This window comes from Thalassophryne amazonica, chromosome 5 (genome assembly GCF_902500255.1).
Source record: "Thalassophryne amazonica chromosome 5, fThaAma1.1, whole genome shotgun sequence".
Taxonomy (NCBI): Eukaryota; Metazoa; Chordata; class Actinopteri; order Batrachoidiformes; family Batrachoididae; genus Thalassophryne; species Thalassophryne amazonica.
Window position 1 is genome coordinate 23,137,248 of NC_047107.1, and position 23,193 is coordinate 23,160,440.

The 23,193-nt window shown below is 43.4% G+C and overlaps 1 protein-coding gene across 4 annotated transcripts in view; it reads right to left on the reverse strand.

Moving 5' to 3' along the window:
* Positions 1-21,698, reverse strand: part of syn1 (synapsin I) — a 53,410-nt gene extending 31,712 nt beyond the window's left edge. For 3 of the 4 annotated variants that reach the window (XM_034169784.1, XM_034169786.1, XM_034169787.1), the window contains exons 1-3: positions 21,510-21,698; positions 20,975-21,389; positions 12,102-12,159 (exon numbers count right to left, since the gene is read on the reverse strand). In XM_034169784.1, coding sequence (XP_034025675.1) covers positions 12,102-12,159; positions 20,975-21,294 — 378 coding nt within the window. In that variant the 5' untranslated portion in view covers positions 21,295-21,389; positions 21,510-21,698. The remainder of the gene's footprint in view (positions 1-12,101; positions 12,160-20,974; positions 21,390-21,509) is intronic. The other variant, XM_034169785.1, reaches the window with a different exon arrangement.
* Positions 21,699-23,193: the final 1,495 nt, after the last annotated feature.

Below are 23,193 nucleotides of genomic sequence, written 5' to 3' on the forward strand. Positions count from 1 at the left end.
AAAAATCAAAGGTCAAAGGTCAAAGCTTCTTTCTACATTTAAAAACGGGGGTTTACATCATGCAAACGCGATAAAACTTTAAAGGTATGATCGGAAGGCTGCTCTCACACATCCACCCTGTTTTCAGGCGAAAAAAACACATAAAAAAAAATTTAGGATCAAAGATTAACACTTCTTTCTGTACTTAATAACAATGTTTTAAAGCGTGCAAACGCGATAAAACTTTAAAGGTATGTTCGGAAGGCCGCTCTCACACATCCACCCCGTTTTCAGGTGAAAAAAAACACATAAAAAAAATCAAAGGTCAAAGGTCAAAGCTTCTTTCTACGTTTAAAAACGGAGGTTTACATTATGCAAACGCGTTAAAACTTTAAAGGTATGTTCGGAAGGCCGCTCTCACACATCCACCCCGTTTTCAGGCGAAAAAAAACACATAAAAAAAAATCAAAGGTCAAAGGTCAAAGCTTCTTTCTACGTTTAAAAACGGAGGTTTACATTATGCAAACGCGTTAAAACTTTAAAGGTATGATCGGAAGGCCGCTCTCACACATCCACCCCGTTTTCAGGCGAAAAAAAACACATAAAAAAAAATCAAAGGTCAAAGGTCAAAGCTTCTTTCTACGTTTAAAAACGGGGGTTTACATCATGCAAACGCGATAAAACTTTAAAGTTATGATCGGAAGGCCGCTCTCACACATCCACCCCGTTTTCAGGCGAAAAAAACACATAAAAAAAATCAAAGGTCAAAGGTCAAAGCTTCTTTCTACGTTTAAAAACGGGGGTTTACATCATGCAAACGCGATAAAACTTTAAAGTTATGATCGGAAGGCCGCTCTCACACATCCACCCCGTTTTCAGGCGAAAAAAACACATACAAAAATTAAAGGTCAAAGGTCAAAGCTTCTTTCTACGTTTAAAAAACGGGGGTTTAAATTTTCCAAACGCGATAAAACTTTAAAGGTATGATCGGGAGAGCGTTCTAAGACGGGGGTTACATTTTCACACGGAAAAACATAAAAAAATAGGAACGCCGGTTAACACAAGCCGTGACAATATTTAAACTCATGCAGAGGCCCTGCTAGCTGGTTACAGGAGGTATTGCAGCTTTTCTTAAGGCAATAACGATATCTTTTCACAAAATCAGAAACCAAATCATCGTTCGCGATAGTATTTTCGGAGTATAAAGACACCACGTCCCGGTACGACTTCCCACTGGCTCTGTTATACAGATAATACACGCAGTGTTGTCCGCATACATCGGATAACTCGTGCTGAAGCTGCTTGTTGTGATACAGAATGTTTTTAACATCTGGGAGATTCTCCAGATATTGCAGGATGCTTTTAGGGTAGTAATCAAAGTCAGGGCTGAGGCCGAACGAGTCAAAAAATGTGGCTCGACCATTTTTTTCAACGGTGAGCGCTAACCAGTGTTCTCCCGGTAAATGTCTAGGGTGGGTGTTTACAATGAAATATACGGGAGGGCCCGGCTTGATCCGGAATAACTCGTCAGACGCAAAAACACCGGCAAACAGGTCTCCTATTAAGCCCCTCATAACAGCGTCCAATTCCAGGGTGTTCATCAGTAAAAATCCACAAGGACCTGTCGCTTGGAATTAATCTCCAGGAGAGAATCATAACACGCGTACACTATCAGCGTGGTGGTATGCGGAGTCGCGACTCTGAATCTCATTTCAAGTCGCAGGGTGCCTGTGGAGACGGGGCTCAGAGCGCCGCTGTCCTCCTCCGGGTTTAAATTGAAGACGTACAGCGCGTAGCCGCGCGCAAAATCCTCCCGGTCTATACAGAGAGGCTGGTCTTTGAGGTGTCGTCCGGTCGCGGTGTAGAGATTGTAAAACTCCCTGACAGAGAGTTCGTTGTTAAATTCAGGCTGGAAAGCTTTAGCCGGCAGCTGTCTCCCGTTTTGACTGAGTGCGAGGTACTCCAGGTCATAGTGTGCAAATTCAAACGGGGACAGATCTCTTCTCCCACTGAATGCATTGTGATTCACCATACCCAGAACCACATATTTGGGCATGGTTCCTAAAAACAGGTTCTCCTGGTTGCATATCCTGGAATGGCTGGGGATCACGTAAGTCTTAACGTTGATTCGTGATAACGGGTACACGGCGTTCCCTTTCATGAGAGCCGCGGAGTGGCCCAATCTCACTGCAGGGGATACGGTGACTTTCTTAACGAATAGGGACGCGCCCAGAATTTTCAGCTTGAAAGTGGAGGCCGCCAGCCCCATCAGGCAGAAAGCATCGCTGGCTCGAATTAATTTAACTCTTAGATCAATGTTATTCAGAAGAAGCCTCTCGCAGAAAAATATGTCCGCGTGCAGCGGACCCTGAACTTGAAATTCACGCGATTCGGCGCTAAAGCGCGCTCTGCTCACGAGGCCTTTATTCGGGCCCGCGTCATCCACAGCGGTCGAATTGTGCTGACCCGGGGTGTCCTTGTAAAACAAACCGCCCGTGAACTGCGATTTCAATGAAGCGGGGGAAAAGTTCAGCAGCGTCTCAATCATTGCCCTGTACGGGTGCGTCGCGCTGGACTGGGAAATCAGCCGGTCACCCAGAGTCACGTCGACTTGTGAGAAAATCGTATTGAGAGGATAATTTATGACGCCCACGCGGGCGTCATTAGCCAGGTCAGTCCCGTCGGCGTTTGTAATTTTCATTCGCAGATAAAGCAGCGTATTATTGAGGTCTAAATACCTCTCACCGTCTCCGGGGATAAAAAACTCGATAGGGCCCATGTCCGTCAGGGCTGATAACGGGCTGACTTCAACGTATTGGCTTTGCTCGATGGACAGCTGGGTCCCGGGGACAGCGAATAAATCCAATTCGCTCATGGTGCATTCAGGGGAATTATTTCGCAAAAGAGACATTGTTTAAGAGAAAATATCCCCGGACAACCTCCTCTTCTTATGCTTCCTTCGAACTGTTCTGCTTTTTCCGGGGGTCTTCCGCTTTTTAACCGTTTTGACCCGTTTCCCCGGGGGGCGTTTCCGGGGCCTTCTTGAGAGCACCATGATCCCGGACCCCCGCTGCTGCTCGGGCTCCTGACTCCGTCCGGCCCTCTCAACAACGCGGCTCACTACGTCGGAAGCGATGCTTCGGGCTGCGTTTTTCAGGTGAGGTTTGGCGATCGTGTATCCTTGTTTAATCAGTGGCGACACAAATTTGAACAGTTTCGAAAATATGTTCCCGAGCCCGCGCCCGTACATAACAGGAGCGCCGTGGAAGCCGTGAAGGCCGTTCCCGACTTGATTTTCATAGTAAGGCACAAATCTATAAATGTCGGCTTTGTGCGCTGCCCCAGCCATTTTTTTTATCCCGCCGGTTTAAAATGTAATGTCACAACCACTTTACCGTATCTGAAATCCACCGTTTGATCTTGATCGCTTTTGATTTCGATGCGTATTGTCTCAATAAGTCTTTTGGAGACCGGGATGTAATAAGCGGGGTTGAATTTCTTTGTAATTATTTCCCCGAAACGACCTCCAATTTCGAACGCTCGGAGGAGAGGAGCAAAAGCGTCACCCACCGCCTGAGGCTGTACAACGTCTGTATAACAGAACAGGTGATACATCCCTGCTTTTATATCGGGGTAGCGGGGACAGCTCGTGACCCCGGGTCCGCATCTCAGCCATTGATTAGGGTGCATCCCCACCATGTACGCCGTCGGGGCTTCAAAATATACCTGGCTGGTACCGTCTCCTTCCCACAGAAACTTTTTCTGGATATCGTCATATTTTAAAGTCAGATTCGGATCTATAGTCTTCAAACGAGGGTTTATCAGCCCTGCAATAACCTCAAAGTTATCATAATATCCCGTGTCAAAATATCGCGAGTGAACGGCGAGTTTGTTCTTGCCCGTAATTTTCATCACCTGGAACGTACAGGAAGGCTTTTCCGGGATATTTAACCAGGTGTGCGGATAACAAATTTCCGTCAGCGCCACATCCCAGTCACCCTCTAGATCCAGGTGTCGAGCCAAGTCCACCTGGTAGCATGAAATTGTGTTGTCCGGGAATACTTTTAGGCTGGCGTTTGAAGGCAGAGTCATATAAAATCCGTGTTTCAGATCCCGATCCATTTCTCATATGTCGGTTGAAGATGGAAGTTCTCATATTTATACGGCCATCAGCTGGTCCGCGGGAACCCAGGAGTTAAATTTCTCGGGCCAATTTTTCCATCTGACAAATACAAATTTCTTTCCCTTGGTAAAACGTTCACAAATAATTTCTTGAACCTGATACGGTCTGTCTTTTGCTATTTTAACCTTCTGCAATTCCGGTTCATAGAATGAACCTTCAATGATCTCGCCGTCATAATCTTTCAATTTATAAACGGGCGGCGTACGTTGTATACATTCTGACACCGTGAACATTTCATCCGTAAAACTTTGTTCATATTTTTTTATCAAAAACTCCCCTGAGCTTGGAGACCCTGACTATATCTCCAACCTTATATTTACACTTCACAGGCCTCCTGCGTAGGGTGGATGCCCCATACAAATTTTGACACACTTGATCGACATTTCGATCATTAACCTCATTCGGCCTCATCTTAATGCTTTTATGATAACTCTCGTTATAAGCCGTGAGTAAAGACGGTAGGACGTCGATGTATCTTCTCGTGTTTTTAGCAGTAAAATATCTCCACATTCTCGTCTTTAGCGTGCGATTAAACCTCTCGACAACCGAGGCTTTCAGATCACTTGCGGTGGCAAAATGTAGAATCCGGTGTTTTTTCATTAAATCCTTGAACGGTTTGTTAAAAAACTCTTTCCCGGCATCAGTCTGCATCTTCAGAGGCACCCCGCTCTGCTTTAAGAGTGAGGCAAAGGCCTGTGAGACTTCGCGCCCTTGCTTTGACTTCAGAGGTCTGGCATACGCTTTTTTTGAGAAGATATCGATAACGGTCAGCAGGTACTTGTACCCGTCGTTAAAATCTGATAACCCCTGCATGTCGCATAAATCCGCCTGAAATTGGTTAAGCGGGTTTGTGACAAATACTCTATTTCTTGGAAAATGCGTCCTGGCAGGTTTGTGTAATGTGTATGCATCTTCCCCCGACAGGAAATCTCTGATATGCTTCATACGAATTTTAGAGCTGTGTTGATCATGCAGAGCCCTGCGTAAACGCTCCGGCCCTCCAAAACTCCCCGGATTTACCGGACTATAATATACATCCTTCATTAAACCCTCATCACCCATCTTTTAAGACGGATCTCTTCAGAATGATGAACCGGATAGTCCTTTTGCATTTTTATATGTTTTAGCGACCATAAATATTAGTCTTTTGTTTTAAATTGAACTCTGATTCAGCACCGCGGAGAGCGCTCACAGAGCAGCCTCGAGCTTGTAATAAGACCGTGTTAAAACCCCTCATTAATTCATACGAGCACCTTTTTTCCACCAAAACCTCGTTTGTATGACTTTGTCTTGCAATATGAAGCGCCTTGAGGCAACTGTTTTGTTGTGGTTTTGGCACTATATAAATTTGATTTGTAAAACATTTCACCCTTTTTCAACAATATTATAGGAAAGAACACAGGCCGTATAAGGTTTAGAATATATGCTTTATTACATTCATTAAAGTCACACACAGAGAAAAAAGCAATTGTTCATGTTTATTAAACACAACATGCGTGAAGGAAAAAAGTATACGTTTTAAATAGGAGCTCTTGGAAACGTTAAATTGAACTCTGATTCAGCACCGCGGAGAGCGCTCACAGAGCAGCCTCGAGCTTTTAATGAGACCGTGTTAAAACCCCTCATTAATTCATACGAGCACCTTTTTTCCACCAAAACCTCGTTTGTATGACTCTGTCTTGCAATATGAAAAACATTTCACCCTTTTTCAACAATATTATAGGAAAGAACACAGGCCGTATAAGGTTTAGAATATGTGCTTTATTACATTCATTAAAGTCACACACAGAGAAAAAAGCAATTGTTCATGTTTATTAAACACAGCATACGTGAAGGAAAAAAGCATACGTTCACGTACAAAACTGGAAAACTCTCAGTAATACATCTCCCCCGCATTTACGGTTTATTTCAGTATTCAGCTGTAAAAGTGTAGGAACAATCTCCCCTCTGGACACCCCCATCTGTTTCACCCGGCACGCTATCACATCCACAAACAGAGTGTATAATGTAAGCAGATGCATCGTATTACACCGTGTAAAATCGTCAGTGGTCAAAACAGAGATTTTCAGTAATACGTTGTACAGAGATTTTTCAGATGAATGGAGAGCCGCGCTGTAGATATGATCTGTCCAGACTCCGGGCCCGGGGCGACGTCTGATAACGTCGAAGACCCTCTCCATAACGCATGAAGGCGGGGCGTCTGGGATCTCCAGCCTGCGAATGACTACCCGCTCCAGCTTATACGAGAGTCCACGTATAATATAAACTTCCCGCAAGCTTTGAAAGAGAATCATCACACAATTACCCATGACTGTAAAACAATATAATGATATTTAAAAAAAAACAAACAAACAAAAAAAAGCAGGTTTTTCTTCAGTCGTCTGGGTTATAGACGGCTACCATCCCCTCCAGGTCGAGATCTGCGTCTTCACCGAAACATGTGTACAGTTCGTTGATCTTTGCTTCAAAATTATCAGTGTATTTCAGCTCAGTGAGGATGTTTTCTACCACCCCCTGAACCCTCGCAGCCGATGGGTTGAGGAAGCGCTGGGCTAGGAGCTTTACCACAGCCGGGATGAAGGTCGGTCTCCAGAGTCTCACCATTAATCTCTCAAAATGTCCGGTAAAGAAATATTCATTTAACGGGTCCAGGCACTCGTGCTGGCGCTGGCTGGGGTGATCGATCTCACACCCGTAACAGAGTTTTTGTCTGTAACTTTTGATCACAGCCAAAAGTAAGTGTGCCACGCCGACTTTCACCGTTTTCAGGAATTCCTCTGACAGGAACCCGTCAGGCCGGTCAGATGCGAAAGATGTGGCGTATTTCTCAGCCGGCTCGAGGTCTTGTACCTCCCGCGGACTCGCGGCCTCCGTGACAGCGGGAAGAGACCCCACGCCTCCCGGGCTGGAAAGCGCGTGAGAAGGATGGATCTCGCCCCAGACCGCCTCGAGCTGAACTCCCCACGGGCTCTCGTACCCACCGCGGGTCCGTGAAGCCTGGCTCAGAGAGGGCTGGTCTCTTCCACAGTCGAGCGCGCAGTCACAAGCGATGTCGTCGGCCGCTGCAATGGGAGAGGTTGAGGAGCTCATGCTGGTTCGTCGTCCGATGCTTGAATGAGATGTGGTCCCCTGGTTTTTATAGAAATCCCCGTGCATGCGGGGAGGAGCTACGTCAGAGGTTTTTTTATTTTTTTTATTTTATTTATTTATTTATTTTTTTTAAGTAAAAAGAGGGGCCAAGTTTTTTCGGACTTCGATAACGTCCCTCCAGGCCAGGCACCTTGTAAAGAGGCCCGTAATCCTGTCGTTGCAGGTGTTGAACATCTCATGCCAGCTCTCAGCCGCAGCTGTGACGCTTCTGACGTGGCCGCTGGCACTAACCCGCTCCAACTTAATTTCACCCTCAGAGACAGTGTCAGGAGGTCCACGCTGGAATATCACCCTATAGCGAGGCCCCTGGGCGCTGAGCCAGGTGAGTTGGAAGCGTGTTTTCTTCTTTTCCGGCGTCCGATCTCCTGGAGGTTCAGGGTTGACCGTGTCGCGAATCATCGAGCCCGCCGCCGCGGAGAAGACACCCCAATCGGCGGAAGTAAGCGCCACCCGTGGGGTTCCTCGAGTGGCGGTCTCACCCTCGGCCAGAGTGAAGAAACTTACTTGGGCATAATACGGGTCGAACGTGTAAGTTAAACGTTCGTGCCCCTCCAGGCTGTACGTCAGATCTTCCTCCGGTATCGGCTGGCTCAGACAGCTGACGTACATTCTCGCTTTTTTTGGAGCAAGCGAGCCTTCTGTTGTCATGGTGATGTTAACCGGGGTCTCGCAGATGTAGCAGAGGATCGGAGTTCGTCTCGCCATGGTGAATGCTGTATGTCACTCTATCGTCGGAAAGGGGATTTTTAAACCCTTCTTCGTCCGCGGGGCGTAATTCCTTACCTTTTGCTCTAAAAACACCGTTTGGCGTAAGTGATAAGGAGCATTGTTTATTGTTCGGGCTCGGGGCAGCATCTCCGCTCAGCGGGTGTCCCGCGCACCATGATCGATCGGCTAATATCTTAAAAGAAAACATCATCTGGCGTGAGTGATAAGGAGCATTGTTTATTGTTCTTCGGGTTCATCACCTCGGGGCAGCATCTCCGCTCAGCGGGTGTCCCGCCACACACACACACACACACACACACACACGCACGCACACACACACACACACGCACTCACACAGACACAGCGTCTGCAACAGGTTTTACAGCCGTGGGGTCATGTTTCCGCGAGCGGCTCTATGCGTGGGTATTTGACCGTCTTGCTGCAAAGACTTACAGCCGAGAGACGGCTATTTGTACCCCCTTCTTTAATTTACGAATTAAAAAACAGAAAAGGAAACATAATAATTTAAGAATTAAAAATATTAAAGGGGCATTAAATAATAGACACTGATTTATGTTTAATTATTTCAGAATTAGTTAATTCTTTAATACATTAAAAAGATCTAGGTATTTTTAATCGTTCTTTAATTCATGAAATAAAATGACATTAAAATATTAGACCCTGGGTGGGAGGGGAGGTAAGGCTTGGAGGCGGTGCTTGGCCGGGGTTAGGGGAGGAGCTTGGGGGGTGGGGCTAGGGGAGGAGTCAGGGGCGGAACTAGGGGAGGAGCCGGGGCGGGGCTTAGGGGCGGGACATACTGACGTCATCGACTCTGATTGGATGTGACGTCATAAGGGGCGGGGGCTAGGAGGTGGGACTAGGGGCGGGGCTTAGGGGCGGGGCATAGCGACATCATCGATTATGATTGGCTGTGACATCATAAGGGGCGGGGCTTGGAGGCGGGACTAGGGGAGGGGTTTAGGGGCGGGACATAGTGACGTCATCGATTTTGATTGGCAGCTGTCACTTTTTTGACGAAAGGTGGGTCAGTTTTCTCTCTTCCGAACAAGGAGAGTGAGCTGTTCGCAAGAGGTGAGACAGCCATATAGACACACACCTTTTCCCCCACCGACAGACAGCAGAGACCTCATCAGTCTCTTTTCAGAGGAAAGGTCCTGAGGTTCCAGGCAGGCCAGGTCTGGCGATGGGTTGATAGATTACTGCAGACTAGTTTAGCACTGTAACCTTTTTTACAACTGCTCAAAGCAACTAGCCAGTGGGTAGGGATTAAGATAAAAAAAATAAAATCTGACTGAAAATGTTTTTCACGGTCACATCATAAGGTGTTCTCCAGCTACCTTTTAACAGAAACCCCTCTGCGATCGTGGAGACAGTTAAGAAAACCAGCAAACTGTTCTCCTGCTAGACAAGATTATATTTCACACACAAACCACTGCTGCTCTTTTCTAATGCAGCATCATATTATAGAAAGACGTTAATATATTATTTGAATACTTAAAGATAAACACATTTTAAGGGGACAGCTTTTCCAGAAATTTTACTTCATTCAATACCAATTAAAATCTCAGGTTCTGTAGCCAAACTCTGAAATGGGGGTTGTTTTGTGTGTGTGTGTGTGTGTGTGTTGGGGGGGGGGGGGGGGGGGGGGGGGGGGGGGGGTCCACTTTTTTGGTCAAAGTGGACTCAGTCAGCGGGGAATCTGGGTGCTGCTCAAGGCCCCCAGAAAACGTTGGGGTTTTGATGTCCAGGGAGGCATGCTGGAGGATTTTTGATGACTATTTTCTTTCCCTGATACCACTCAATTTAGTTGTACTGCTTAATGTGGGGGAAAAAGCGTTAGTGTTTGCTGTTAATGCCCTGAGGGTTCTGCAGCTGTGTTTGTAGTTTAACAACAGCGAGGACACTCACAGAGATACTCAGAGCAGAGTTTGAAAGAAAAGTTTAAAAATCTGTTTGTAAAACTCTGCTCGTTGCTCGCTGTGTCAGTCCTCACTGCTCTGTAACACACTCAAACACACTGCCACACTTTAATCCCTGCAATGGGACAGTACAGCAGAGTCAGCAGTCAGGACAGAGACATTGTCCCTCATGCTTTGATTCCTTTGTCAGCAACCCATGGGTCACGAAACCATAGATGATGAGACACCTGATCCCATATTCTTCTAACAAACCCCACCTTATCTACTCTTTGGGCCATCAAAACCACTTTCTTAGCTCTCTACCCAACCTGGAATTTCTATGAATCCTCTGGATGACATTCAGAATTCCATCAGATGCAAAACATCTCTTCCTGTGGACACTGGCAACTTCAATGCAATGCCAATCAACTTTCAGGTTCTGGTCTTAATCCTTCCATTCTGGCCACCTGTTGTGTTCATGTCTGCAAGTTCTCCAACCAGATTTCATGCAAACTCCTGTGAAACTGTGTAATCTTGACATGTACCCAGATTTATTCTTGAAGCCTCAGCAGAAAGCAGTTTGCAAGGCTTCAACTGAATCCTTCAGGAAGCTACAAGAAGTCTATGGTGACAATTCACAAACTGGCTACTTCTAGAGACCCTACAGTTTTGCAGAAATCTCCAGCAGCTTCCTTTGAGAAAATGGTCATTCATGTCTTTGTCAATGCCATGGCTGATGATGCTGCTCTGGGTGCTGAAAGGTGGATCCAGCAACTCATAATGCTGGAATCTTCATAAAGTCAAGGAGCAATGAGCTATTTTCGCTGAAGTTACTAAATCCACAATCACTGATACAGTCATTGTAACCAGCCCTGTCTCTGTCAGTGGTCACGTTTACATCATCCATGACCAGAAAAAAGTTGTCAAAAACCATCCAAACCCGTCTGAACTCATTTACCATCAATGAAACTGAGGTGGGCATTGCAGACTACTACAAGTACCTGGGTGTCCACCTAGACAACAAACTGGACTGGACTGTAAACACAGATGCTATGTAGAAGAAACTTCAGAGCTGACTGTACTTCTTCAGCAGGCTCAGATCTTTCAATGCCTGTAGAAATATGCTGCAGATGTTTTATCACTTGGTGGTCTCCAGCATCATCTTCTTCAGTGGTGTGTTCTTCAGCAGGCTGAAGGCAGCTGACACAAACAGACTCAACAAGCTCATCAGGAGGACTAAGGGACTAAGCTGGAGTCTGTGGTAGAGGTGTTGGAGAGGAGGATGCTGAGGAAACTGCTCCCACCTCCCACCCCCTGCATGCCACACTGACGTCTGTCAGAGCACCTTCAGCCATAGACTGAGACCACCAAGATACACCACAGAATGCAGCAGGAGGTCTTCCTACCTGTGGCAATCAGACTGAATAATTCCTTCCCCTTCTGCAGGATGAATACATAATGAATGAATGAGTTATTCAGACCTATTCAGTTATGTGCAATATTATCAAACATCTTGTGCAAATGTCTTCCAGTTATTCCATGAAAATGTGTTGTACTTATTGTAAAAAAAAAAAAGCGAAAGAAGAATGTTAATGTAGATGGCCAAACAGAAGGACAGGTGAACACATGACACAGGAGACACATGCCCTCTGACCAAAAGAAGCATAAATTGTACTAGAACATTCTTCTTTTTTTCCCCTCATTATTTTACCGTCCATGTGATATGTAATCAGTTGGTTATTCTTCAGTCCTTGGGCCTATAGTGAGCAATGAGAAATTTATATAACATGACCTTATGGAGGCTTTTGTGAAACAAAATATCAGTATTTGCCTTTGAGTCTGATCTGAAGTACCATTACAGTAAGAAATCAATGCAGCACTCCCCTTTATACAGTATCAACACTTGTACACCAGTGAAGTAGTTGATGGGAAATAAAAGTGCTTCTTGTACTGAATGATTCATTTATTAACTGATTAAGATACGGATGCTTTTATGTTATTGTATTAAGAGTCTTCTGCTGACTGGAGCAACTAAAATGTTTGTCACCACTAAAAGCATGAAGAGATGTTCTATCGACTACTTGTGCTGCACTTTTACTTGTCCTCATAGTACAGAAAATAAAAAGGACACAGAAGAGAAATGTATTTGTGTTAAAACATACCTGTTCAACCTTGATGTCAAACTCACTGTGGACTTTTCTTCCTCGAAACATCTTCACCCTAAATGTGAAACAAGAAAGTGAATCGAATTTTTGTCTCCATCCATGCAGAATATGGATCTCTAATGTTGGTATTTTAAAATAATTTGACATCTGACATGCTCTCTCATATTTTCTAAATGCCTTATGGATTTGAGTGTAAAGTGCAATGGAAAAATGACATAAAAGAAAACATAAAAATCAATGAGGAAAACGCTTCAAGAAAAACATTTTGTCAGATACACATAATATTGTTTTATGTCATTCCTTTTCCATATGTTAAATTATTTTCCCCCTCAGGAAGAAACAAATACACATGACGAAATGACTTTTGTTTTTTGTTTTTCCTGTTTAGGTCTGGTATGGATCTGCGAATTGAATCGGCACAAGTGTCACGCCGGTTGCTTTTCCTGATGCAAATCCAGATGTACAAAGAGCACTGGGCACACAGGACCTCCTCGCTGGGATACAGAATTGTCTACTAATTCCTTGACACTCAATACCCCAAACTGAAGATGCAATAAATAAATCAAATTTTAACACTATTTGCAATGTATTAAACAAAAAACTAAAATATCACATTGGCACAGATCTTCTTCTTGTCTTTTGGCTGTTCCAATTAGGGGTCACCACAGCAGATCAATCGTTTCCATCTCACCCTGTCCTCTGTATCTTCCTCTGTCACACCAACCACTTGCATGTCCTCCCTCAGCACATCCATAAACCTCCTCTTTGGCCTCCCTCTTCTCCTCCTGCCTGGTGGCTCCATCCTCAGCATCCTTCTCCCTATATACCCTGGGTCCCTCCTCTGCACATGTCCGAACCATCTCAATCTTGCCTCTCTGACTTTGTCTCCAAACCGTCACATTGGCACAGATATTGTGCATTTTCCAACAAACATGAGCAAGCACAGTTTAATGCTCAGACTTGTTTATTCTTCATGTTGTTTTTCAATGAAAGACCAGACGAAAATGTGCATTCTGGCCATTTTAAGACACACAATTTAAAAATAAAATAGTATTTGCACAAGATTATTTGTATCAGCATGGCAAAAGCACTGGACAGCATCTGCAGGGACTTTGAGCTCCAAGAAAAGAAATCTTACTGGGACAAAACCCTTATTATTTTGTCAGTATTATAACTGCATTAGGGGCCTCTCTGGGCCCCTGTCAATCATGGGCCCGTAGAATCCTTCTCCTTATTCTCCCCTTTTCGGCACTCCTGTCTGCAATCCCAAAGTGCAGTATTAATGCTATCTGGAGCAAAGCAGAATAGAGTCTTGACTAATCTAATCTGCAACCTGATCGATACAGCAGGCAAATCAGTAGGGTGAAGAGTTCAGCTGCTGGCATATAGGCTACCTATGTGTAGTTGCACAATACAAGGCATCTTAAACTTAAACTAAAGGGATTAATAAAATGAACAGTTTTGACTCTGCTGAATGTTTGGTCTCCAAAGTAATACCCCCTCACACATAGCCAGAATCGCACAGAATGGCGTCAGAATGACAAATCGGCACACATCCGAAAAGTATCTTTCAGTTCCAAAACATTCTGACAGCCATCTGTGAAAGTCCACATAGTTGGTCAAAATCGACCGGAGGCTCCGAGTGTGATGCACATGTTAAAAACCCTCCAGGCGCCGTCGAAATGGTTCACCTATCCGACGGCGGTCCATGTGCAGTCTGAGGACCATCTGACCACTATTTACATATTCCGATGGTGGCAAAACAGGATCCGAAACGATTTCAGTGTGTATAAGGGAACTGCAAGATGAATCTGGCACGGCAAAGCCCGCCGGTATGACCTGCACGTGCCACGTATAATAATTTCCACCCCCCCAAAGCGCAAAGGAACTGTTGAAATGTATGTGGCACACTTTATCCAGATAATAGTTATGAATTATTATCATGTACCGTGAATGTGCACAGCAGCTATCAAACCGAAAGTGCCGTGCACTACTGTGCGCACACCGCCGCAAATCTGAACAGGCTGTTATATCCACAGTACACCTTACAGTACAGATATTTGTCCATTCCTTCCCATGGGTGACATAAATAATGAGAACTATTGTCTCCATCATATCTGTATATAACACAGGCAGCTGCCCCTCTCTGTGGTGCACAGTAACGTGTCATTGCACGTGTCAGGCTCAGAGCTGAATGGACCTCACCCATGTAATAAATGATCACCTTCTAACTCTGTAGGAGGAGATATGATATGAAACTGTTGTGACAGGCTGTGACAGCATTAATTAACATGAATCTCACCTCCAACAGTGGTCCAGGAGTGTTTCACAGCGCACGTGGACGTGGAGCTAAACCGCAGTCTGTGGTTAAAAATCTCTCACCCAAAATAAAAAAATAAATCCCATGTGATAATCCAACCATCATGGTGTCCAGAGTTGCGCTGTGGTCCTGAAGCAAGCAAAAAAGAAAAAAAAAAAAATTCGCTGGAAAGGCTCTGTCTGACACAGGGGACAGCATGGCACACTGCCAGCAAACTTTCCGCAAAGCTGCTCAGTTGCACGTGTGTGTTTAGTGGCTCATGCAGCGTTAGGCATACACACACACACGCACATGCACACACACATATGGCTGAGTGATAACTGCAGCCCCACGTGTGTGCGCGGAGCGCACGTGCGCCACACACACACTGCGCACGTGCGCCTTAGGAACACAGCGCTCCTTTCCACTCCAGTCCTGTGTTTGCCATCCAGACATTTGAACATCGGGCAGTCTTGAGCGCCTTTTATGGCCTTCTGACAGCAGTCTGTGTCATCTACCTGTTGTCTACATGCGCTTTGGGTGCCATCGTGCAGGTGTGGATGAGGTACTCCGGATGTGTTCTGACACGGCTGACCATGCCTGTTTTCCTCCCGACTGCATCGGATTATGGCAATATTTGCTGTGTCAGGCTGGTTTGTGCACATTCTTGCTATGTGTGACGGGGGCTTAAATGTTACCCTGTAACATGGGACAGATGGTGTAAACGAATCCTTTTTAGAACCTCATTAGCTCAACCAACCATGTACAGTATATCTCTCAAATCCTTGAAAGCTTAGATTGTGGTGAACATTTTGATAATTTATTTCATTTATATAGCGCCAAATCACAACAAATTGTAGCAACTTTATCTTTTGACCCCTGTACAAACTGAAATTGACCTTTGTCACCATTTTTTGCTGTTTTTTTTTTTTTTTTTACCAAATAACTATGTAACATTCACTCATAAATAGTCCATATACCTTTTTGGAATCTTGATGAACAGACAAATAATGTGATGTACATTTCTACAGTGAGACAATTAAGTATTTCATCCACTGTTGATTTTCAAACTTTTCCCAACTACAAAGAACAGAGATGTGTGTAATTTTTATCGTAGAGAGACAGAATATAAAAAAATTAAAATAAAAAAATCTGAAAATCACATTGTATGATTTTTAAATAGTTCATTTGCATTTTTACTGCATGAAATAAGTATTTGATACAACAGAAAAACCAGTGGTGGGCACAGTTCCACTAATCCACTAACCACTAATTAGCAAAGCTAACTTTTTTGTTAACGGATTAGCTTTCAGCTAACTTTGAAAACCATCAGCAGTAGCTTCCGCTAAATTTAGTTCCACTAACTTTCAGTCAGCTAACTTTTTTTTTTCCTGGCATAGCGAGTAAAGCTTAATGGTCAAAAACATCCGTAAACCCTAAAATCATACATATTAGATTAGTTCCTGTCTGTTGTGTGTTTTGCAAGTCAGGCCACTGTGAGGAACACAGCCCTCCGCCAGCAAAAAAAGTGCCATTTACTTTTCACACACAACAACACAGACAGTGGCAGAAGAGATCAAACACAAGGCACTTTTCACGCATGATCACAACATAACTCTTCACCAAACTAACGAGACTCCTTGAACTATAAAAACACAACAGATCTATAACACTAACAACACTGCTAAACCAACATGTACTACTATAATAATAATTTTAAAAGAGACCCAAACCCCAAACTCCCATAATGCATTGCAGCAGCGATCAAGAGTGTGTCTGCGTTAAAGACAGCGTGTACATGCAAATCTTTACTTTTTTAAGTGAAAAGACACTTATTTATGGAGTTAAATTTGTCTCATTAATACCTGCAAATGCACAAAGGATGATCCACAAATAGTCCTTGATTTGCACACGTATTTTGCGACCCACAAACACAAATCTATGATTTGTAACTTGTGTGTTAGTTTTTACAAATAAATGTGTATTTGTAAATATGTCATTTTTTCATTTGTAAAAAAAAAAGGGCATTTGCAAAACTGAAAATTCTGTTTTTGAATTGTGATTCAACATTTGTGGATCACCGATCACATGTTGGTCGCTATTCACACTCCCATCCAGTAGATGGCAGTGTTCAATGCATTTTGATGGGAGTATGGGGAGTAAGGAGAGGAGACTCATTTCCCATAATGGTTAACGCTCAGACCTTCAGAATTAGCGCATTACTTTAAAAGATATGTGCGATATTTTCACTTTGTATAAAATGACAGAGTTGCCGTTAATGTTGATAAACTGTCCGGAATTAGTTTTGCTTATAAATGAAACCATGAGTGAAAAGTGCATTGTGTTTGAGGAGGAGGAATAAAAATGACTAAAGCTCTGGCTTGTTGTTTGTTTTGGGTTTGTGATTGCCTTTGAATCTATTCAGAAGCCCCTGCAGTGCTTAAACTCGAAACTGTCTTATCAGTAGCCAACAGTGTGCCGAGTCAATACAAAAGTTTGCGGTTAGCTGTAACGTCTGCTAACCTTTTTCTTGGGTTTATCTGTTTAGAGTTATAGCGGTAACTTTTCAATTAGCTGTGCACACCACTGAGAAAAACAGACCTTAATATTTGGTACAGAATTCTTTGTTTGCAGTTCCAGAGGTCAGACATTTCCTGTAATTCTTAACCACGTTTGTGCACTGCAGCAGGGATGTTGGTCCACTCCTCCATACAGTTCTTCTCCTGATCTTACAAGTTTGGAGTTTCAGCATCCTCCAAAGATTTTCAAGAGTCCAGGAACTTGAAATGCTTCTTACAGAGCCCCTCCTTAGTCGCCCTGGCTGTTTGTTTTGGGTCATTTTCATGCTGGAAGACCCAGCCATGACCCATCTTCTGCTCTTTCTGAGGGAAGGAGGTTGTTTGCCAAAATCTCATGATACATGACCCCATCCATCCTCCCGTTGATGTGGTGCCGTTGTCATGGCCCCTTTGCAGAAAACCACCCCAAATATGATGTTTCCACCCCCATGCTTCATGGTTGGGACGGTGTTCTTGGGGCTGTTCTCATTCCCCAAACATGGCGAGTGGAGTTGATTCCATGAAGCTCTATTTTGATCTCATCTGACCACATGACCTTCTCCCATGCCTCCTCTGGATCATCCAGATGGTCACTGGCGAACTTCAAACATGTGGGATTAATAAATGAAATAGTTTTGACTGTGTTGTATGCTTGGTCTCTAAAGTAAAGGTCAAACAAGGTTGATGACCATTGGATTCTATGACGTATGATGTGTTACCCCATAACATGATAACTAGGCAAGACAGATGGTGCAAACTATTCCTTTTTAAAATGCTATTAACTCAACCAATAATTTTCATCCTTTTTTTTTTTTTTTTTTTTTTTTTTACCAAATTGGAGCAACTTTAAGTTTTGACCCCTGTACAAACTGAAACTGACCTTTGTCACCATTTTTGATGTTTTTTTTACCCCATAACTCCGTGGAATTCAGTCATAGATAGTCTAAACTATACTTTTTTGGAATCTTTATGATCAGACAAATAATGTGGTATAGTTTTCAACATGATTGGAGCATTTTTAAATTTTGACCCCTGTGTACCCCTGTAGCTCATTAGAGGTCAGCTCCAGGATGGCTCCATATCTTAAAATAAACATTAGTTAATTTAAAATATTTGTGCCAAATTACATACTTTTATCACAAATGAACAATTTTTATGGAGATTTTTGCTAAGCTGCACCACTATAATAATTACACCAACAGTTGTTGCCTTCTCACCAAGCTGCTTGCCTGTTGTCCTGTAGCCCATCCCAGCCTTTTGTCCCTGGTGTCCTTAGAGAGCTCTTTGGTCTTGGCCATGGTGGATAGGTTGGAGTGTGACTGATTGAGTGTGTAGACAGGTGTCTTTTATATAGGTACCAAGTTCAAACTGGTAAAGAGTGCAGAATAGGAGGGCTTCTTAAAAAACTAACAGGTCTGTGACAGCCAGAATTCTTGCTGGTTTGTAGGTGATCAAATACTTATTTCATGCAATAAATGCAAATTAATTATTTAAAAATCATATCTGATTTTTTTTAGATTCTGTCTCTCACAGTTGAAGTTTACCTACAATAAAAATTATAGACCTCTCCATTCTTGGTAGGTGGGAGCACTTTATTTTGCCCCAGTATGATTCTTCATTGACTCCTACCTGGCTACAGCTACCACCCTGGGATGCTGATCATAGATTTTTACCTAAACACTGTTTGGCTACCTCAAGTGGTACCAACAACCTACTTGGCCTATGGACTGCTCTGAATGACAGTAATGATCAGGAGTTTGCACCAAAATATACTTTGTGTTCAGTGTGGAATAGCGCAGAACTTTGGTCCATGTGTTACACCTGTGCAAACATCTAATCTTAATGAAACAAGCACAAAGTAGAGCATTAACTCAATAAATATGTGTGATGTTTACAATGAATTTTAAATTTTTATTTTATTTTATTTTTTTGAAAATTCTGTCTGCGTGGAGGCATCTTGGCTGCTGAACCAGCAGGTCGTCAACTGCAATAAATTAACACGCATGTTTCAAATGTGCAAAATGCAGATGCTCTCAGCACCATCTATGTTTCCTTTTGACCTTAATAAATCATGTTACATGCACAAGCCTCAGCTATCTGCATGTTCCCTCATGTTCTCTCATGCAAAATTAATTCAATGTTAAAGACAGGGATGTTTCCAAGATTTTTCCTGACTTTGCCCTTTGACCTATGACTTTGAAAACTGAATCAGTTCTGGCCTATCAGGATATGAATCTTCAGTAAAAATTTCATAACAGCATATGAAATAGCGTGAGCTCCAGGCTGTTCACAAACAAACAAATAAACAGGGACAGTAACATAACCTCCAACTTTGGTGACAGAGGCAATAAAGTTTATCTTTTGATCAATATGATGCTACAGGGTTTGTCCTCATTATATTAATCAGGGAATATTATGAGAAATTCCTTACCAAGAAATTTCCTCACGTGTGTTGGTGAAGGTGTCAATTAACAAATTTCAGAAAGTTTAAATTCAACTCCCACAAGAAAATCTGTGACAACTTGCTGAAAGTTGGGGTCCTACCTTAATCCTATCTGAAAAAAAAGTGAAAATGTCAATTTAGTTCTCGTGAGAGGTCAAACTGGCTTTTTATGATCCAGAATCAACTGCAAGCATTTGTTTTACAGCAAAACTACTCCTCAGCCAAAAAACAGCCACACCCACGATTCCTGCTGTGTGAAAAATATGTTCTGCAGGACTCAGCACTTTGAATTTGGTGAGTTACAAGAAGATGGCCTTGTTGAATGATTGTCTACTCAGCCTGGCTGGGATGAATTTGACGGCTCACTCACCTACATTTCATCTGTCCAAGACCTACGTCTGAAACATACTGTAGACAGCACGATCACACCATGTCAGACATGTGCATTTACTGGGCAGCGTTTCAGCGGCATTTTGAGGTGCATCAATGGTCCATCTGTCCATATGTGTTTGATAATTAATTTCTATCTCCTGTAACCCTTCTCATAGTGCCCATTCAGTTTGGGCTTTCTTGTGTGCGTGTGTGTGCGCACGTGTTTTTCTTTTTTTGTAAATGGACTTCATTTTTATAGTGCTTTTCCATCTGCATCAGAAGTTCAGCATGCTTTACAATTATGCCTCACATTCACCCATTTTGTTTGTTTGTTTGTTTTTGGCTCAGCACATACAGCTGTGCACCCTGCCTGAAAGCACCTTGTGTCAAACATTTTAATATGTAAAAATAACATAAAAATATAAATGGTAACTGTAGACTCACATCAACTTTGTCCTTTTAGATGATTTTATTATCATCCAGTTCTTGTGAGTCAAAGAACTTGCAGACCACACTCATGTGACTTTTTTCAAACCACTGAAATTTTTTTTTTTAATTCTATTTCTGTTTCAGGGCTGTGGTCCTGATTCATGTGTGTGTTTTTCCAGGTAAGACTGGAGTTGTGTCAGGAATCCCAATGTGGATCTAAAAAAATTCAACAAAAGCAAAAAAAAACAAAAAAAACAACAACAACAACAATAACAACAAAATAGTCATCTGAAAGACATTTTTTATGTCTGTGAGTTATTTCCCAGTCACAGAATGTCCAGTAAAAGGTGTTAATGATTTAATGTTGTCGGTATGATGTCAGTTATTCTGTTTAGTTGCATGCTGCTCATGCACTGGATAAATAAATAAATAAAAAATAGGCACTAGGTCTGAAGTCTAGATGAGTGTGTGTCACGTGATGCAACAGATGCATGTGGGACCTGGGACACATCCCTCATGCTGCCTGCCTATAAGGTTTAATAATCACCCCCCCCCCCCCATTCCCCCTTAAAAAATTCTGGATCTGCCACTGCTGGCTCCAATCTGGCGCATCTCTGCGCACCAAAATAACACCAGTCCTACCACCTCTTTTAACAGTAGAATCACGTGACCACGTAGCTGTCGGGCCACTGCGGCCCGCAGCCTGGCGCATGTACGGACCCGACTGTGCCAAACGGTGCCAGACTGTGCCAATGCGCACGGCTCCTACCAGTCGATCTGCTGGTCGTCGATAACCAGGAGGATCTTGGCACTACTGGTGACTCCGGCGCGGTCCGCCGCCTCGGATAACGTGGCCGCGGCGGCGGCGGTGGTCTGTTTGACAGCATTGGATATGGATGAGAAGAATCCGGATCCTGCGCCGCCTCCTGAGTGCTGCTGCGCGGGGGGCTGCTGGCGCCTCTCCGCCGCTCCGGGTGACACTGCGGGGTTTGGCTGCGGCGGATCGGGCCGCTGGAGATCCGTCATGTAGCCGTTGGGCAGGTTGGACATAAAATTGCTGTCAGAGAGGCGCCGACGCAGGTAGTTCATGATGGAGGTTTGCGCAAAAAATAACGTCCAAAAATCCTCCGATCGGATGCAGGTTAGATACAGAAAGGATGAGCTGCTCTCCCATGTGCAGAAACCTGGAGGAAAACTAGGTGTTACATTCACGCAACAGTAGATTTAAAAACTGCAAACATTATGAATGTGCACAAAAAAGAAAAGCTGCATTGTCATGACTGCTATGACTGGGTGACGCCTACCTGAATGAGAGGGTGAAAGCCTACATGTAGGTGACTCGCATGTCCTCTATCAGGCCGAGCTTCAGGCTTTGAACCTGTGAAATTAAAGACACAGTCCGCCCCGCATCACCGCTGCCCTCTCCTCAAGGATCAGTTTTTTCCATCTGCCCTGCGTCAGCGGCACAGGAGCCCGCAACCTGATGTCAAGCTAGACACGCTGTGCAGAAGCCACTTCCCGATGTTGCTTTTCAAAGTAAAACAGTCAAATGTGTTATTTCACAGCCAAACTGCTTCAAAAAAGTTCACTTTTTTACAACCCCAATTCCAGTGAAGTTGGGACGTTGTGTAACATGTAAATAAAACCAGAATAAAATGATTTGCAAATCCTCTTCAACCTATATGCAATTGAATACACCACAAAGACAAGATATTTAATATTCAAACGGATAAACTTTATTGTTTTTGTACAAATATTTGCTCATTTTGAAATGGATGCCTGCAACACATTTCAAAAAAGTTGGGACAGGGGCGACAAAAGACTGAGAAAGTTGATGAATGCTCAAAGAACACCTGTTTGGAACAGGTGAACAGGTTAACTGGAAACAGGTGAGTGTCATGATTGGGTATAAACGGAGCATCCCCAAAGGCCTCAGCCATTCACAAGCAAATGTGTGGATGATTACAGCCTTTCTTTAAGAGATAATGCAAAAGTTATCAATTTTGACTATTCTGGATAGAGAAATGTACTTATATTCAAAGATCTAAATTTTTATTTTATTTACATGAAATTTACACGCTAGATTGTCACTAACTGACCTCAAGGGCCGTCAAGGTGTGTGCCACCGCTCAGGTTAGAGTTTCCGATTTCAGTGTTGAGTGTCCACTGAATTTGCACGAGATCTCTATTAGCACAAAATCTTCTCTGTTATCAATGCAGGAAGATTTTAACATTTGGCATTTCCAGTTTCAGTGTCAACTGTCCACTAAATTCACGCAAGATCTATTCTATTAGTGTGAGATCTCTTCTTTTCGCATGAGATCTCCTCTATTATCATTATGGGAAGAGTTCAACGTTTGGCATTTCCAATTTCAGTATCAACTGTCCACTGAATTCATGTGAGATCTCCTCTATTAGTGTGAGATCTGCACTCAGGGAAGAGTTCAACATTTGGCATTTTCGGTTTAAGTGTCGTCTCACCATTTAGTATTTCTGGTTTCATTGTCGACTGTCCACTGAATTCGCGCAATATCTCCTATTAGTGTGAGATCTCCTCCACTGTCACTCTGGGCAGAGCTCAACATTTGGCATTTCCAGTTTCAGTGTCGACTCAACATTTGGCATTTCCGGTTTCAGTGTCGACTCAACATTTGGCATTTCCGGTTTCGTCTTCGCTTCACCATACAGTGAGCTTCAGCCAGCCCCTGTGGCACTGTTGCTTTGATCATGTTATAATTATTATTATTTTTTTTTATTATTATTATTATTATGGACGGCATGATGGCTTCTTGGTTAACACTGTTGCCTCACATGAAGAAGGGATCATGTCCCTTCTGTGTAGAGTTTGCATGTTCTCCCTGTGTTTGCATGGGTTCCTCTCAATTTGAAAGACATGCAGGTTAGGTGACAAAAGTGGCAATGAGTGTGTTTGTCTGTCTATATGTGGCCCTATGATATAGACTGGCGTCCTGTCCATGGTGTACCCTG